Source organism: Jaculus jaculus, chromosome 18 (assembly GCF_020740685.1).
Source record: "Jaculus jaculus isolate mJacJac1 chromosome 18, mJacJac1.mat.Y.cur, whole genome shotgun sequence".
In the NCBI taxonomy this organism is placed as follows: Eukaryota; Metazoa; Chordata; class Mammalia; order Rodentia; family Dipodidae; genus Jaculus; species Jaculus jaculus.
In genome coordinates this window covers 42,685,464-42,705,492 of record NC_059119.1, presented here as the reverse complement: position 1 = coordinate 42,705,492, position 20,029 = coordinate 42,685,464, and the positions used below count along the sequence as shown (strand labels likewise).

The 20,029-nt window shown below is 37.9% G+C and overlaps 1 protein-coding gene across 1 annotated transcript in view; it reads right to left on the bottom strand.

The window, feature by feature from the left end:
* LOC101599863 (neurexin-1) overlaps nucleotides 1-20,029 on the bottom strand; it is a 545,566-nt gene that overhangs the window by 56,863 nt on the left and 468,674 nt on the right. The window contains exon 9 of the mRNA XM_045137280.1: nucleotides 10,339-10,777. Coding sequence (XP_044993215.1) covers nucleotides 10,339-10,777 — 439 coding nt within the window. The remainder of the gene's footprint in view (nucleotides 1-10,338; nucleotides 10,778-20,029) is intronic.

The following is a 20,029-nucleotide window of genomic DNA, read 5'->3' as shown; positions in this document are numbered from 1 at the left end:
ACTAGATGAGGGATCATGGTTTGTAAGGAGGCCTGAAGAAGTTTTGGTTCTACCAGGACTATGCAAGGGCTACCATGGAGAGCTGTTGGCCTGGCATGGAGTTTACCCTGGCTATTCAGCCCAGCTGGAGGGGCAGACTTGGAAAAATGGTGACTGGCAGTCACTGGTTTAGATATTAGACTTGAACTGAGGATGTCTAATGATTGCTTGATGGTTACTGAGTTTGCATTGTTCCGGTCTTTCCTTGCTATGCCTTCTAGCAGCTGAACATGCTTACTCTTTGTCTTTATATGTTGAAAACATGTAACTTGATTTGGTTTTACAGGACTCACAGCTAAGAGACAGTCTTAAATCTCAGAGGAGACTTGGGACTTTAGGACTATCTTAAGTTGGTAAAGACTGTGGGCAACCTTTGAATTTGGACAACACAATGTACAACACGAGATGGTTATGAATCTATTGAAGACCAGGGGCAGAATGTGGCACTTTGAATGGATGTCCCCCCAATAGAATCTGGAGTTTAAATCAAGCTTGTAACTTAGCTGGAGGAGCTAAATTCCAGCCTAAGGTATGCAGAGTGCTTGAGCTCTGCCTGGGGTTCCTGGAGTGTGCTGCTCAAAGGGGCTGCTGGTGTTTTTTTTCTCTTGGCATGGACCCATGAAAGGGGACCAGCTTCTTCCATTATGGAACTTCCCCTCTAGCTGTAAGCAACAATAAATCCCTTCCTACATAGCTGTGCCTGGTTTGGAAGTTCATCCCAGCAATGTGAGGCTGATTACTGTACATGGGAACTGGGTAAATGACCCCAGGCTAGTAGGCTTTGCAAGCAAGCTCCTTAACTATCAAGCTATCTCCCCAGCTCCTATGTTCTCTTCAAAATAGTTTGGGTTTTTTCATACATTCTACCACTTTCACTATAACTGTAGTAAGTTTCTGGTAGATAAAATTAATAGTTTGGGCTGGAGAGATGGCTTAGCGGTTAAACTCTTGACTGTGAAGCCTAAGGACCCCGGTTCGAGGCTCGGTTCCCCAGGTCCCACGTTAGCCAGATGCACAAGGGGGCGCAAGCATCTGGAGTTAGTTTGCAGAGGCTGGAAGCCCTGGCGCGCCCATTCTCTCTCCCTCGATCTGTCTTTCTCTCTGTGTCTGTCACTCTCAAATAAATAAATAAAATTTTTTTAAAAAATTAATAGTTTATATAAACATTATTTTATTTAAGTCATTAACATTTCTGGATTATAATATTATTAGGTAGTTGTATATGGAAATTTATTTAGATGACCATTTCATGATCTAATATTTAAGATTGGAAAGGACTTGATTTATTTTTCCCTTTATGAAAGAACACAATTATAGCTTAATAATATCAAATGTACATATTTTGTAATTTTATCATTCAAGCCACATTATACATTAGCATTTGAAGTTGGCTTTCAGTGGCATTTGTGAAAGGATAAAAAGTTGATAAGCAGACAAGAAATATTCACATAGAAACATTTAAAAGCTTAAAAATATATTCAACTTTCATGTAAAAATGTATATTGATGGTAAAAGATCTGCTGTAAACAGATTTTAGTTAAAAAGTAGAAATCAAAATTTTCATATGATATACATAATATTCTATTTTCTTTTTTTCTTGAATATTCTATTTCTCTAATAGTTTAATGGGAACATAAAAAAACTAGAATGAAGTTAAGTCAATTTGGGTTTAGCTATTAAATTACTACATATGGTGGTTTGATTCATGTTGTACCCCATAAACTTTTGTGTTCTGAATGCTTAGGTCCCCTCCTAATGACAGTTTGGGAATTGAATCTTCCTGGAGGCAGTGTATTTCTGGGGGCAGGCTTATAGCTGTTATAACCAGCTTCCTCTTGCCAGTGTTTGGCACACTCTCCTGTTACTGTTTTCTACCTGATGTTGGCCAGGAGGTGATGTCCACCCTCTGCTCATGCCATCGTTTTCCCCTGCCATCATGGAACTTACCCTCAAGTCTGTGAGCCAAAATAAACCCTTTACTTCCCACAAGCTGCTGTGGTCGGGTGTTTCCTGCCAGCAATGTGAGCCTGACTGCAACACTCCAGAAATTTAAACTGCTCAGAAATCAAGGTGCTATGAAGGAAAGCGTGTTAGCTGGTGAGAAGAAGCTGACATTCATGGTTTAGCTCTTCAAGCAGCTAGCTGGCCCACTTAGCCATGTGAGAGGTTGCTGAGGTCTCACTGTGGCTTTTACAAAAACTGAAAGAGGTGATGGGGACATGGCTCAGAAGTTATAAGTGTGTGCTTGAAAAGCCTACAGCCTGGACTTCAGTCCCCTCGTACCCATATAAAGCCAAACAGAAAAAGTGGCATATCTGTCTGGCATTCACTTGCAGTGGCGAGAAGCCTTGGCACTCCAGCATGGGGGCAGGGAGGGGCACACATAGGCACGCACACACAGATGAATAGTAACTTTGTCTTGAAGGAGGCTAAAGGAGGGCTAGAGAGATGGCTTTGCAATGAATGCACTTGCCTGCAAAGCCAGAGTACCCAGGTTCAATTTCCCAGTACCCACATAAAGCCAGATGCACAAGGTGGTACATGCATTTGCAGTTTGTATGCAGGAGCTAGAGACCCTGGCACACCTATTCTCTCTCTCTCTCTCTCTCTCTGCCTATCTAATCTCTTTTTCGCTCACATAAATAAATAAATAATTTTGAAAATATAAAGGAATTGGAAAGATTATTTCTAAGGCTCCATACTGAAAACAAAGAATTGGAATTACTCCATCAAATAATTATTAGTTAAAGGTCAATCTTATCTATCCATATAATTCTGCTCCAATGCTCAGTACACAAAACAATCAGATTCTAAAAGGTCACAAAATTTTCAAGTTCTTATTGTATTAACAAATTCCAACTCAAAATACACAACTGGTGTCACAGACAGTCCCACAACGCTGGGATGATCATCCACCCAAACACAGCTTTGGGGAGGAAGGGATTTCTTTCAAGCTTAGAGATCCAAGGGAAGGTCCATTAATTTTAGGAGAAGCTGGCCTCCTTGAATCTATCCAAACAGAGAGAGAGAAAGAGAAAGAGAGAGAGTGAGAGAGAGAGAGAGAGACTACCAAAATGCCAGCAAACACCCAAATGCAAGCAGCAAGCAAACATGGACTGAACCCAGCAGCAAGCAGGACATGCAGAGTTCAGACCTCTCTGTGTACCACTGGGCTGGAATTCCAATCCACCACACAGACAGACACCCAGGGAGAAGTCTGCCTGCTGGGGACTGAAGCTACAAACTCAATTTTAATGCAACACTTGAGTCTAGGGGAAGCATATAGCCAAACTACCACAAGTGGCAAATGCAGTGACAACATCAACAATATAATGTGATGTGAAATGCAATATATATATAATTCTTACAAAATTATTAAAAATTAAAGAAAAAGTGAAAATATCAATAAAAGTTATTTTGAGTGAGATTAGGCCTGATTGTAAATTCACATATCTTTTTTTATTATTATTATCAGGTACCTAGTTTATAAAAAGAACAGACATTAACTGAAATAAATGTCATTCAAGAATACAAATATAGCACCTTTATTTCCTGTTTTACATTTAGTTGGATTTTGTGAGCTACGAACTTAAGACATATGTCTCACATAAAAAATTTGAAATGTAAAGGTCTGACGTTTAATATGTGCCAGAGAAAGGGGAGAAGGCTCTTTAAACACTGTAGATAAGAATAAATAGAAATACTAGCTAGTAAAACAAACATGGCCTTGTCTTTCAAAAAAAATACACAGTTTTCTTGATGATACCTATTGTGACCAGGGTAAAATCTAAAAGTGGTTTTAGTTTCTATTTCTGATGGGTAATGATGGTGAATATATTTTAAAATATGTGTTGGTCATTTACCTCTCTCTCTCTCTCTCTCTCTCTCTCTCTCTCTTTTCAAGGTAGGGTCTCACTCTAGCATAGGCTGACCTAGAATTCACTAAGTAGTCTCAGGGTAGCCTTGAACTCATGGTGATCCTCCTACCTCTGCCTCCCAAGTGCTAGCATTAAAGGCATGTGCTACCATATCTGGCTCATTTATGTTTCTTTTGAGAACTATTTATTGCATTAGCCATTTATGGATTGGCATAAATTTGCTAGAAATTGACTTGATATAAAAATATACTAAGTGAGGTAGCCCAGGCCCAGAAAGACAAAAATCACATGTTCTTTTTCATATGCAGATCCTAAACTTAGATGTTTGTATGCATGTGAGCAAGAGAGAACAGGTATGGGATACGAAACTGGAGAGGAGACCGTTAGCAGGAACAAGAAGTGATGACTGGAGAGAAGGAAACAAGGAGCATGAAAGCTGGAAGGAGACTCTCAGAGGGGACGGGCACAACGGGGAGAGACACTGAGGAGAAGCTGGAAATAGAAGCAGAAAAAACAATCGCTTGAAAAATACTATAATGAAGCCTACTTTTTCATATGCTAATATATAAAAAATATCCCACACAATTATCCAGCCAAATCAACTCTCCGAATGTGCCCTACAGGGTTTCTGGCTGATATATTACATGTGATTATTACAAAATAAGCAGTTACATGAGCAGTAGAGGGATAATTTAGTAAGTATCACACCTGTGAATATGCTCATACAATGATGCATACAGAAACAACTTTTCAACACCAACTCATTTTAGTGGAACTTTTGAAGATGGCCAGAATGGGCATGGTAGTTTGAATAGATGCCCCCCCACACACAATATATTCAGTGCTTTGCAAGCTTGTAGTTTGGATCTGCAGCCACCTGGCTGGAGGTGGTGTTACTGGGCATAGGATCTTAAGGATCTTAAGGTGTGCTTTACGATTTCAATGTAAAGTGATGCAAAGTGTGCCTAGTTGGAGTTTCTGAAGTGTGCTGTGCTGTGTGGCTTTTGGCTTTTGACTTGTGCTTCTCTCTCTCTCTCTGTCTGCTCCGCCTCTCTCTCCTTGGACCTGTGAAGGCAGGTCAGCTTCTTCTGCCATTATGGACCGTCTCCTGGATCCATAAATGTCAATAAATATCCCTTCCTCCATGACAGTACGTGGTCTGGAAGTCCATCTCAGCAAACCTGAAGCTGTCTGCCACAATGGATGAAAAATATATGTGACAACTCTTCACTTATTTGTATGTTGAGCTAACAGAATGTGTTGCATACATTCATGCATATATGAATATATGACATATAAAGACATTTACACACACATTTGTATCAACCTATATTCACACATAATTTTTTAAATGGATATAGCCAATGCTTGACAACTAGTCATACTGATAATATTGAATATTAGCCAAGTGACATTAGTAATTGCAATATTGACTTCTGGAAGTTGTGCATATTTCCGCTCTGCCCTCCATGAGTGAGGGTCATTGAGCCTGGGTATGCATGTAACCACAGCTCCTTCTGGTGAGACTGAAGTCATATTCTAGGATCTGACCCTGAGGACAGACAATTCAAAAGAAGTGATTTAGTACATTTAGAGAGCGATTTTCCATCTCCCAGGGTTTTTTGTTTGTTTTGTTTTGTTTTGTTTTCTGAGGTAGGGTCTTACTCTAGCCCAGGCTGACCTGTGTAGTTTACTGTGTAGTCTCAGTGTGGCCTAGAACTCATGGCAATCCTCCTCCCTCAGCCTCCCAAGTGCTGGGATTAAAAGAATGCACCACCACGCTCAGCCATCTCCCAAATTTCATTGCCATTTAAATCCAGAAGAATGGCCCAGGTATGGTGCCATGTGCCTTTAATCCAAAGAATATTTAGTCAAATGCTTAGTGTTTAACATAAAATGCCAAGTTATCAGTTCTTTGAGAGAAATTATCACAGCTCATGAGGTACTTCGAATTAGTTTTGAGACACCAATTTGTAATATTATACATTTATGATAGATGTTTTAATTGATACGGAAACAAAAATATGTGTGCATTATCTCATTCTGCTGCCACCAGACTAACAATGGACACTATATCTAATTCAGAAGAATGTTTATAAACCAGGGATCCTGAATAAAAAGAGCTCATTAGATAAGCCAATGTACACTTGTATTGACCTAGGGTGGCTTGACACCCTCATCTCAATTGAGATGCTCAGCTTCAGTGGAGATGAAGGTTTCAGCTACCCAGGGCTATACTTGGAGGACCTACATTCCCCCTGACTTTCTTCTCTTTAGACATGTGAAGATATTTGGAGTACTAAAAGCCCTAGTTTGTAGGTAACCCTGCCAGGAATCTTAGGTTCCAATTTTGTACCTGCCAGAAAATAAATATTAGTACTTAGACATTCCTCAATAAAAAGACCATATAACATCAAATTAAGTGAGAAGCCTGAAAATTATGGGGATACTGCAATTTCAACTTCACATATATGTACACATTAGTAATGACCAAAAAAAATGCACAAAATATAAATGTTTTAAACAAGATGGCATAAATGACTTTTCTTCTTTAAAGATGATTATAAGAAGTACATTTGACCATTAATTTAATAAAATTTAAAATAAATTTAATTAATTTAATAAAATTTTATATAAAAGTTTTATGCCAAATTGATCCTATCTGGTCAAATAATTAATAACTTTCCATCATGATGTTCAGTCTTGTCATTGGTAAGGTACTGATTTATTGACATAGCTACGGAACACAGTGTATTAGTAAAATTTGCTTAGAATGATCTCAATGTATACAAGATGCTTGCGGAAAGAGACTTGGTATAGGAGGAACATGCAGTCAGAGGAAAAATTCTAAACAAGACCTAAACAGAGAAATCATCTAATGGTCGTTCAAGTAGAAATATCTAAGTGTAGTGGTTCATGAATGGTACACACAGAACTCAATGCTGGTAACAGATAGCTGAAAGTGCTGTTCACATCACACAGTGATTACTACAAACCCCTAATTATGTGTTCTGGAGAGAGCCTTGTGCCTTTCCCACTATAATTTCTAGTTCTTAAGCTGGAACTCTACGACTTCAATTCAAATCTCAATGGCTTCTTAGCTGTTAAATGCAGGCTTACCCATGAATAACCTCTGATACAATCTGCTGTACACAAGCAGAACTTGACAAGAATAATGAGTTTTCTCTTTGATTTCAATGTGTAATGATAGTTTGCAAAAAGAGAAAAAAAAATATGACTGGCAAGCTTGCTGTAAAAATAGTTGAGAGGATATCCTTGACTGAGCTAAAGAGCTTAATGTGAATTTAAACAATATTCGTGCCCTAAGAAAACAGTCATTAACCTCATCTTAATTGTAGGACAATTCACACTTTCACTAAGTACCTGGACAGCTGTTTTGTGTCATGGTTGGGACCAGCTGGGAGAGAAAACGGAGCCTGGGGAGGGAGGAGGAGCTGGTTCGGAAGTGTTCAGATTTGAGTCCTGCAAAGTTGGCAAAAGTCTGCCCCTCTTCAGTCTTATTAATTCAACAACCAGGGTTTTGTTCCTGATAGCGAAGCTATGCAGGGAGCTGATCTACTTTACCAGGACTTAAGCTGCCCACTCAAATCCATTAGGTCCTGCCTGCTTTTTGTGTGGTAGGCAGCTCCACTGCCAGCGTAGTGCTGGACCAGACAGGCCATTTATGGATGGCTTAGCCACTGGGCCTCCAATGCCACTGGATCCGGGCTGAGCAGGCAATGGAAAAGCTACTCTGACAAATTGTATTAAATGTGGGAATTAAAGACCTCCTTTCTCCTCTATGTTTCTGGATGAGAAGGGACACCTGTGAGCAAAAGCCTGACACAGGTACTTTTTCTGAAACTAAGGAAATTCTAGAAAAGCAAGAAGATAAAGAGTATTTTTCATGAACCAAAGGGCTCACATACTCATTTTAGGGTCAAAGGAAGGGTCCCCACTAAAGACTCTCAGACAAGGTGACTGTCTTCCTTGTTTCTAGCATGCTTACTGTGGTTGCATGTCCCATTTCTCAGAAGGGAGTTGATAATCTCCCAACGTGCTTAATTTTTCTTCTCCCTATAGGTTAGACTGGTGATAAATGAGAATCTTGTTAATAGCAGAAGTCTTGCTCTTATAACAGTGTGCCATCCTTGCATTCACTTGCAATGTTGATTAGCAATGGCTTATCTTTCTTTTTTTTAAGAATACATACATATATATGTGTGTGTGTATTTTATTTTTAAATATTTTATTCATTTATTTGAGAAACAGAGGAGAAAGAGGCAAATAGTGAGGAAGACAGAATGGGTATGCCAGGGCCTCTAGCCACTGCAAGTGAACCTCAGATGCATGTGTCACCCTTGTGCATCTGGCTTATGTGGGTCTTGGGGAATCAAACCGGGGTCCTTAGGCTTCAGAGGCAAATGCCTTAACTGCTAAACCATTTCCTAACCCCTTTTTTTTTTTTTTTTTTTTTTTTTTTTTTTTTTTTTAGGCAGGGTCTCACTCTAGACCAGGCTGACCTGGAATTCACTGTGCAGTGTCAGGGTGGCCTCAAAGTCATGGCAACCCTCCTACCTCTGCTGCAATTAAAGGTGTGTGCCACCATGCTTGGCTTAAAAATGGATTATTTTTCTCAGTGAATATTTTTAGATATCTGGGTTTGAAAGATGCCACTGCATTTACCAAAGGACTCATCTGTAATCCCATACTATATAGTCTACTTTTAAGAGGTAATGTGACTTAAATAAGCCTTTTAATTTAAAGAAGTTGCATGTACAAATAAATTCTTATTATATTTCAAATGTAAAAAAAAGTGATATTACTCTTTTCATTAGGAGTATTTTGGCACTGTGCTCTCCGTGTTTTTTTATTATGTACCCAATATACACATTTCAAATGTTTTGGGAACAACTTGGAGCCTAAAAAAGTATTTAGAAATGCTGATTATGGAACTACATAAGATATTCTGTATCTTAGATTAATTCCCATTATAAACTACTCATTAAATATAAAAGTTCTGCTATATGTAGCAAGATACTTTACTTACGATTAAGAAAAACAATGTTTGGATATCAAACTATTTGTTGTTGGTCCATTATATTCTTCTTATGGAGTAGGTGGCCAATGAACCAGTAACTCTTAGGTTTGGGCCGATCCACTTGATTAACAGAAGTTATATGGTTATGTAAATAGTTCTCAACAGTCAGTTGTGGAGTAAGTCAGGAAATTCATGAGTGCATCTTTATAAGGGTAGGAAGGCAGGCAATTCTGCCTTGATGTTTTATCAGCACTGTTCTTTCCCTGTATCATATGGAAAGTAGTTTTCATTGAGCCTCTGAATATAACTGTTGTGAAAAATGGGTAAATTTACTTTAAAATCCCATGTTACTTACTTTGAACTGTGCTGTGGATGTTAGCACTCCAACAGCAAATATTAAATATATTCTTTAGGTAAAATGAAAGCTAATATAGCCATTCCTTCAATTTCTTTAAACAGCAGGTCTATACCAAACTAATGCAATGTGAAAATATATAACTTAATTAAAATAAAATAGATGAAATATTAAAAGCTGTAGCTATTAAAATTATATTAAGTCTCCTTGAGCTCACATAATATCAGCTTCCCTTTTCAATTTGCTAAGGGGTCTTCATATAGTTTGTTCCAATCACTAATTTGAAATTTTAATCTCATAAAAATACTTTACCATTCAAACACCACCAAGCACAATAGCTTCATTTTTTTTTTTCCAGTGAATTCTTTTGCCGTTTGAATGTTGTATGTGTAACAAAGGCGTTATGTGTTTGAACACCTCACCCCCAGATGGTGGCGCTGTTTGGGAAGGTTGTGGAACATTTAAGAGGGGCCTTTGAGGAAATGCATCACTACGAGGTTTTATAACTCAGCTTCACCTCCCATTCACTCAGCTTCCTGCTCCAGGTCAGCTATTTGCTTACATCAACAAGTAACTAATACACGTTCTAACAAGCTCATGCTTCGTCTTCCACCTGAGTTTGTAAGTAAAACTTTCTTAAGCATGATTCCTTTCGTTTGATACAGAACTAGGTTTTGTAAATTAAAGGTACTGTTTTTGTGATGCTCCAAAGTGGATTTAAATCGAGTGGTTTATGAACTACTAGCAATCTGAATGAAATAAACAGGGTTTACACACACACACGTATGTAATAATGCCTTGAGAAACAAGATTCCATCAAACCTTTTTCTCTAAACAGACTGTGTTGGAAAACTCGAGTTAGTTGTTTTTGTCTTTAGTTGACTAAGTTTATGTACACAAGTGTGTGCATGCATACCCATCCACATTCGCAAATGCAGACATCAATCTTTAACACATCTCAGTTTCAATAGGAATGGGAGAATGAGGGTGGGGTGTTCCTAGCACATAGCAAACTGTTCAATTACCTGACCGTCCATCGCGTTGGAAGTCCACGTGGTACCATTCTCCATCATTCACTTTCTTCTGCAGGGCTTTTATTTTGATGGTACCTGACCCCATGTCCAAGAGGAGGTACAGGTGGCCATCTAGCATCTCGATAGCAAAAAAGTCAACCTTTATCATCTGCGGGTGCTTGGCATCTTTCTGGTGTCTTGGCTTGCCATGGCTAAATAAGATGAGGCCATTTGGCTCAGTTGTTCGAAAATCAAATGATATGGAGCCTGTTTTCTTAGCGTTCCACTTAGGTAGAGAGATGAAAGACTCTGGTGTTTCAAAAGTGATTGGGTCTAACGTTGCAACATTTTCACACTTAAATGCCACTACTCCATGGATCTTCATCTTAGGGTCTCCTTGTTTGGCAAGTCGAGATAATTCCAGCCGGACATCATTATTTTTATACACCACCTGTGTGGGCAGAGCAGAGTGGTGAGAAACTTGACCCCAGATCAGAATCACGGGAACTTAGTATCAGCTCATATAATTTGCAGGTAGATCATTAAAAAAGTACCGAATTAGTTCATTTTGTTGTCTAAAGATTTTATCAAACAAAAAGATTTAACTATCAGCTAACTGAACAGTAACCAGTGTATATACTTTTTGACTGAGGCAACATATTTAATTCAGATAACAAAATTCATCTGCATATTTCATTACCATGCCCAGATTACCATATGTAGACTTACATGTATAGAAGCTATTTTATTATTCATGCATTGCTTTTATATTAAACAAATACATTATGTGAATAATTAATATATTATATATATTAAAGGAAATAAAGATATTGAGGTCATTCAGATTCTCATCATTAAGATAGTCCCTCAAGTGGAAGGATCTCTCTTAAAATAGATTGATGTGCCAGGCGGGGTGGTGCACGCCTTTAATCCCAGCACTAGGTAGAGGTAGGAGGATTGCCATGAGTTCGAGGCCACCCTGAAACTACATAGTGAATTCTAGGTCAGCCTGAGCTAGAGCGAGACCCTACCTCGAAAAAACAAAATAAATAAATAAATAAATAAATAAAATAGATTGATAGGCAATGGATGATAGATTGATGTATCAATAGGTAGATTAGATAGACAAATAAATGATCGATATGTTAATATTCATGTTGTATACTTACAAAATAATCTGACAATTTTTTGGTGGAGAGCAGCTGAATTTCTCACTGTATAGCTGTGAGATGACAGCACTCTGTCCTGTCTGGTCTGTGTTTTAGCTGAATGCTGTTAGGAAACACAGAGCCTCCATGAAAGGAACACTGTGCTCACTCTAGATCCATTCGCTCTGGGCCCTGGTATGTCACTGTATTTTTAATGTATGCAAATGCTCCTGTTGTCTTGTTTCCCCAAGACAGTTATCCAAAGTGTAAGAACAGTTCTTGGAACTTGTTGAAAGTTCTGTGGCTTTTGGGACACCAGATAACACTGGGTAAACTCACTAACAGGACTCATAGTATTAATCACCTGGATGTTTAATAAATGCAGGGGTATTTGACATAGGGATAGAGAATCATACCCTTTCTCTACTGAATGCATACAGCAGACAATCACATTTGTAAATACAAAGCGCATACCAACTTCAGGACAAATTAGTTATCTACGTCAAGAAAAGTATTGTCTTCTACAAAGGAACTGAAAATCACAACAACCAATATTGTGAGGTTGTAAATTCATTTCTGCACATATAAAAAGTGTGTATATATTAGGGGAAAATAAGACAGTCTGTGTCTGATTGATTAGCGATATATGTCATCAAGCCAACACAGTAGTTATTTCCTTCAAAGCCATGGCTAATTTAACCAAGAAATCTAAAGTATGAGCTAAAGCAGATGTACTTCCAGATAGGACTTCTTATTGAATGCCTTCCTGTTCGGTAATTAAAAGTACAAGGTCTAGGGCTGGAGAGATGGCTTAGCAGTTAAGCGCTTGCCTGTGAAGCCTAAGGACCCCAGTTAGCCAGATGCACAAGGGGGCGCACGCGTCTGGAGTTAATTTGTAGTGGCTGGCGGCCCTGGTGCGCCCATTCATTCTCTCTCTCTCTCTGTCTGCCTCTTTCTCTCTCTGTCTGTTGCTCTCAAATAAATAAATAAAAGTGATTTGAATATTAAAAAAAAGTACAAGGTCTAAGCCAGGTGTGCTCAACACTTGGGAGGCAGAGGTAGGAGGATCACCAGAAGTTCAAGGCCAGCCTGAGACAACATAGTGAATTCCAGGTCAGCCTGAGCTTGAGTGAGACCCTACTTTGAAAAACCAAAAAGGAAAAAAAAAAAGTGCAAGGTCTGGTACTACTGGACTCCCAGTGTTTATAATTATTCTGGTCACAGCATTACCAAAAGGTATGGCCATTCTAAGTTTAATTTTTCTTCCTTAAAGAAGATAGGACTTCATGAGATGATCATAACGATTAAATGAGAAAACTCAGGTGTGTATTCTATACAGCAATAGTTAACAGCAACTGCTGCAACCTACATAATAATGTCTTCTCATTGCTTTATTATATCAGAGTATTTAGCACTACATTTTTCCATGACAGGAACATGTTAAGAAGTGAAAACCGCACGTATGATTGGTTTTATTTTCAATTTGTAGCAAATAAATAAATCACAGTTTAATGCCAAGCCTTCGGTTTCAGCTTTCCTTTATCTTCAGGGAGGATTGCTGTGAAGAATGCGGTGTGTTTTATTCTTTGAATAAATATGTACAATGACTTAACAGACATCTATTGGCAACAAAAGAAAATGATCATAAGCAATAACAGAAAGGAATTACATTAATTCTTAAACATACTCTCTTGAAAAGGGACAAAAAGCTATTAAGCCTCAGGGAAGTTGATTTAGGATTTTCTTTCTTTGGAGATTTTTAGAAGCAGAAATACTACTTTTCGTGAATAATTTTTTTCAAATTTCTAACCTCACAGTTTCAGCCCTACAAATTTTCATCCTTCCTGGTAGTTTTTATTTTAGTATTTGGAGATAGGTTAGACATAGATATTTATCAGCACTAAATATTTTCTAACCTCTAAGATCCACATGTTTCTGTTGTTCTACAGTAACATAATGCTTACAGAGTCACAATCCCTCAGTATTTCTGACATGAGAAAAATGGGTGTGTAGCTACTGGTACGTCTCATGAGCATGATGTCAGGAATGACAAGGCTGAATGATGAGGCATTCATGCAACTGTTGGCAAAAGTTAATGACCGTCTTGAAAGTGCATGTTTCTTAGTGATAAGGTCATTTATTAAGATTTGAGGTGGGGAGGGAGGGAATTACCATGGGATTTTTTTTTTATAATCATGGAAAATGCTAATAAAAATTTTAAAAAGTTAAAAAAAAAAAAGATTTGAGGGAGCAGAGGTGATTTCCTTGGTGGTATTATTCACAGTGAACATGAAATCCACTCCTCATAGAGACACGTAATGAACCCCAGCACACACACTGCTTTGCCCTGGCTGCTATTTGTCTCAAGATAGTTCAGAAACAAGATCAGGGTCTGGCACAAAGTGGATATTCAAAAAAAAATGTTGTTAATAGTCAAATAAAATTCTTTTTTATGCTTTAAGACATAGGTCTCAAATTATAGGTTTCATTAATAAAATTGTAATTTAGGCATGCAATTGAAGTACAGCAAAATGTGGTGTTGTGGACCAATCTCACAAATAAAACATCTAATTTTGATTATTTTTTTTTCATTTTGAATTACTATATAGATAACCACTTCATAAATGACAAGCTGCCAACAACAGTGGAAAAACTCATGTTCAAATTCATATTGTGGCATGTAACTTATTTTTAGAGTGAGTAATATATGGGTTATAACCTGCACAAAGTGTATCATTTTCTAAGCTCTGTGTGGAAGAGAAGCACAGTACATATTTTTCTTCCCATGTTGCATTCATCGAAACATTACTCTAGAAAAGAGAAAAGCAATTTTAGAGGGATGAACTTTTAACTCTCTGCTGATTATTGTATCTGACCCACATTTCATAATTACTCGACTTTTCTAAAGTTACACTTTCTCTTTAAATGACCTGAATTTAGTTCAATTAGAATATTGAGTAGCTCTAAGTATTCTAAATCTTCTTAAAATTCACATGCAAGCTAATTTTGCCTCTTTCTGAAATGACATGGGACCTCATCAAAGGATCACTTTATAATTGCTCACATATGATTTTCTTATGAAGAAAATTCTAATTTATGTTTCATTTTAAACAAAAACATACATGTACATATGCACATATAGTTATGTATAATCAACATAAGCATTGGTAATACTAAATAATCACTGAGATCTGTTTTAAGAAAGGATACTTTGGGGATTTTTATTTTATTTATTTATTTTTTGGAAAGCAATTCAGTGTACTGAATCTTGCTTCCCTGTTTCATGGGCTTTTATCTTAAGTATCAATGTGATAGAGATGAAAAAGGCTTTCAGGTTTGGTTGTTTCTATTTGTTTTGTCTGTCCTATAATTTTAATGCATTATTATACTAGCCTTTTCCACCACCCCTTTGTTAATAGCTTTAAAAAAATTCAAGAATGGGATATAATGTTTGTGTTTTGACATTTTTGACATTTCTAGGTTTGCTATTTGAGGCAGTCAGTCAGAGATTACAATAATCCCAAGAAATGGGTAAACAATGCAGGTGAAATGGATGAGGAAAGGAAGGTATATTTCACCATACATATATAAACTTGGCTTGTTCTAGGTGTTATTATTGAATCTCAGTGGCCTAAACTCTTTATGTAGAAGGTTTTTAATTTCTAAAACTTACATCTAAAAAGGAAAGGCTTGTCACATCTGTAAATTCTTAGGTATCTTTCCTATTCATGTATGTGATTTGAGCAAAGATAAAAGATGCTTCGATAGTTTCTTCCATTCAGATATTTCTGATTGGGGGTGTTAGGATATTGCTCTCTATTCTTCAATATACTGAAACACTAATCCATTAGCAAAGAGAAGGCTGAGAGCATCTTAGGATATACAGATGGCTTCAAGCATTATGTCTCTGAGAGACTGTTTTGTGCAGATGCCATTGAAACACCAGGGGGGTTTGTAGTTAGTAAGGAAGAGGGACATTTGCCACTCAGGTATATATTTTTTTAAATAACAGTCACATCAAATTCAAAATTTCAGTGAGGCTTTTGCATTAATTAGCATGAACTAATGTGGCTTTTCATCCTTAGCAGTGTGGAAGTTGTGCAGACTACCAAGGGCCAAGCAGACGTTCAAACTGAGTTACCCATCCTCCCGGAGAGATCCTGAAGGCTCAGTTTAACCTGTGTGGGATTTCCCTATTACACTTCGAAATGATAACAAGTAAGGCTGTTTCAGAGAGAATTCTAGTTCACCCACATGATAACCTATGACCTTGAGTCACTTCCCCAACCTTGCTGAGGCTCAGTGTTTCATCTATAAAATAGGATAGTGTTATCTGCCATGTAAAGATTGCTGAAAATGACAACTTTATACTTGTATTTCAATTAAAATGCTAAGAATATGGTGTTTGTTTCAAAATAAGCAGTTAAGTAAGTAGTAGCTGTTGGGAAAATAATGCTAATATTCTTATACAGAACTGATGGAATCACATAGAGGACTGCCGTGAGTTTGAGGCCACCCTGAGACTACATAGTGAATTCCAGGTCAGCAAGACCCTACCTCAAAAAAGCTGATCTACTGTCTGTGGGCTGGACATTTTCACATTTTCAGAGTGAATAAAATGACATTTTCTCATGTGCTCTGCCTTTTTATGTGCCTAACAGGCACTTCTCTATCTGACTTGATTATCTCAGTATTAAAATGTAACTTCATATTATGCATGAAAGTTAAGATGCATTTCATTTCTTATTATTTTTGTTTCTAATTTTATTTTCTTATTTACATATTGAGAGAGCAAGAGAAAGGGAGAAGAGAGGGAGGAAGAGAATGGGCATGCCGATGACTCTAGCCACTGCAACTGAACTCCAGATACATGTGCCACCTTGGGCATCTGGCTTACATGGGTACTGGGAAATCCAACCTGGGTCTTTAGGCTTCACAGGCAAGCACATTAACCACTGAGAAATCTTGCTAGTCCTGTTTTCATTTCTTTTTTGAGCTTTTTTTTTTTTTTTTTTTTTTTTTAATGCCAAGGCAAATATAATTTACCTGGTGTTTAGTGGCATAGTTTTTGACCTGGAATTCACTATGTAGTCTCAGGGTGGCCTCAAACTCACGGCAGTCCTCTTACCTCTGCCTCCCAAGTGCTGGGATTAAAGGTATGCATCACCACACCTGGATAATTTCATGTAAATATTTGCTGTTCATATATGTTAAGAGTATGTATATGAGCTGATTGTGGTGGCGCATGCCTTTAATCCCAGCACTGGGGAGGCAGAGGTAGGAGGATCACCGTGAGTTCGAGGACACCCTGAGACTCCATAGTGAATTCTAGGTCAGTCTGGGCTAGAGTGAAACCCTACCTCGAACCCCCCCCAAAAAAAGTATGTACATGATATGTAGTCATACACATAATTAATAGTATTTACAAATAACCATACATCATCAATGTGTCATCTAAATGTTTTATATTTGTTATCATTTATGTTTATAATATAATTTTATAATGTAGATTATAAAATATGATGCATCCTCAAAAGTATACAAGTCCATAGTCTAGCTCTCTTTACTACAAACACAGTACAATATTTTTATAATTTTATAGTTTTTATAATTTGAAAACTTAGAACGCTTGGCCAAAATACTGAAGTAGCTTTGCATATTTGGTATCACATATGTCTTGGACTAAAAGTTTGTAATAAAGAAAGAAAAAAAAAAAAAAACAAGGGCTGGAGATATGGCTTAGCAGTTAAGGCGTTTGCCTGCAAAGCCAAACTCCAGGACCCACGTAAGCCAGATGCACAAGGGGGTGCACGCATCTGGAGTCCATTTGCAGTGGCTGGAGACCCTGGTGCACCCGTTTTCTCTCTCTCTCCCTCTTCCTCTCTCTCAAATAAACAAATGAATAAAATATATTTTTAAAAAAACAGGGAAAAATATTCTTGTACCCTTTAGTAGAAAATTAGGGTATGATGTCACACGCCTGTAATTCTAGCACTGAGGACACAGATTTGAAGCCAGCCTTCGTGAACTTCAAGCCAGCTTTGGCTAGTGGGATGCTGTCTCACAACAAAAGAAAAATTAGAAGATTAAGCATTTTCTTTCTGTGCCTGCAGTCGCGAAGAGAAGGTTATAAAAGCAAAGCAGAGCCAAGCCACTGCGGTCATGACCTGCCTGTTACCAACATCCTTTCTTCTGACACTTTTCTAGCACCATGGGTCTAAACAAAAACCTGATCTATTAAAAATGTAAACGAAAATGGTCCTTGAAGTTAACTGTCAAAGGATAATTCAACAGGGCTTTGTCATTTAGCGACCTGCAACAGGACTGAGCCCACCTGGGGCAGGTATGCATCCAGTGTGGAACAGACCGTGGAGCTGACAAGAAAGGGGCAGTGCTGGGAGCAAAGTACCCAGTGCAGTCTTAAGAGCAGTACTTAGCACGGACAGAGTTCAGTTTTGAAGGCAGGCACATCAGGAAGTTTAGAAAAAAAAAAAAAAGAGCTTTCTTGGAGGAAGGAACCAGTGCTTATTCCACAAAATAACCTGATTCTGAGGTCATTTTAGAAGACATTTTCACTAGTTATGTCATTTTTATCACATTCAAAATAACAAAATGTTATGAAATAGAGCAGAATACAATAAAATCATCTCTCAAAAAAAGCTTGTGACATGTAATTTAATACCAAAAACGAATTCGAATCTGGACAGAAAAATAACAATATTTTATTTAAATAATCTAGAGAAGTGTCTTTTGATTTAGTTCCAATTAAAACCAAACAAATATTCAAAAACAAAGAAATGAAACTTATTCTTGCTTTTTTTCTCCCCATATTCCGCTGTTTAGAAAAATGCCTAGGTTTATTTAGATAATAATATTAAAATGGCATCTAAGAAAGCTGGACTTGGAAGAGTAAATTGTCCCTAGGTTAAAACTTCCACTTAAGTGAGCTTCAGAGACATGACGTATGTCCACCGAGGTGAGGTCTGTTCAACAGCAAGGTGTGCAAACAGGAGGAGCCATGAGTCACGAGTAACCTGAGAGTCAGAGGTTTTTTGTTTGTTTATTTGTTTGTTTTGTTTTGTTTTGTTTTTTGAGGTAGGGTCTCACTGTAGCCCAGGCTGACCTGGAAACACTATGTAGTCGCAAGGTGGCCTCAAGCTCACGGTGATCCTACTACCTCTGCCTCCCAAGTGCTGGAATTAAGTGTGTGTCACCATGCCCGGCTCTGAGATTCAGAGTTTTAATGAAAAAAATGCAGAATACGATCAAGTCTCTTATGTTCTGATGAGGAAACTAAGGCTCAGAAAATCTAAATGAACTATCCAAGTCATCATCGATCTCTGATTATAAATAAATAATTGGGACTTTGGCGTTCTTTAAATAGAAAAGTTGAGCTGGGCATGGTGACATCTGCCTTTAATCCCTGAAGTTAGAGGATCTCTATGAATTTGAGGCCAGTTTGGGACTACAGAGTGAATTCCATGTCATCCTGGGTAGAGTGAGACCTTAACTCCAACACACACACACACACACACACACACACACACACACACACAGAGAGAGAGAGAGAGAGAGAGAGAGAGAGAGAGAGAGAGACAGAGAGAGAGAGAGAGAGACAGAGAGAGACAGGGAGAGGGAGAGGGAGAGAAATTAAAAGAACACTTTCTCTGTCCTAAACCCAGTTACAGACGCTGGAGCAACTGCAAATGAAAAGCAGCGCTCTTTCTCTTTCTTCAGCCCTCTTTCCTGAGAGAAGGAGCTTTACAAGGACTCATAGCTTATTTACAGGCAATTCCAAAACTAATTTAGCTTCGCAATAAGAAGATGCTCAAATGTGAACTGAATGTCCTGAGGGGAGAAAAAAAATCCTTGCAGTAATTTCCCCCCACAGTTGGCATTTAAGAAGACACTGAAGTGAGTGAACTAGAAACAAGAATGTTTAATGTTATGTTTCGAAAAATAAGCTATTTTTAGCATTAGTCTCTCATGAACTTGCAGAATGTAACACAACATAAATTAGGGTTTATAGCTTCTATTTCAAGCTAGCAGATGCTGCTCCGAAGGGCAAGGCACAGTGGCTTTATTTGATTTTTTTTTTTTAAATACACCAATCTCAAGGCAGAACAGGTAACAATGATAATTATTTATTTATTTATGTGTGCGTTTGTGTTCACGTTTGTGTGTGTGTGAGAGAGAGAGAGAGAGAGAGAGAGGAAAAGAGAGAGAGAGAGAAGATAGGAGGAGTGGTACCTGTGCTACAACGAATGTGTGAGGTCAGAGGACAACTTTCAGTTCAGCCTTCAGTTTGTAACGCCCACCTCCCCGAATTTCCAGGAAACGCTCCTGTCTTTGCCACCCATAGCCACCATCCACTTGCTAGGATCACAGAAGCTGTTTTCCTTTTAACTTTCACATGACTAGTTCATGAGCTCTGTGAAATTTCTTTCACCTAATTTCATACTTTTCATAAGGCAGTGGCAATTTGTAAAATGTAGATAATTATTAAGCTTGTATTTGCAAATTTAAGACATATATATATATATATATATATATAT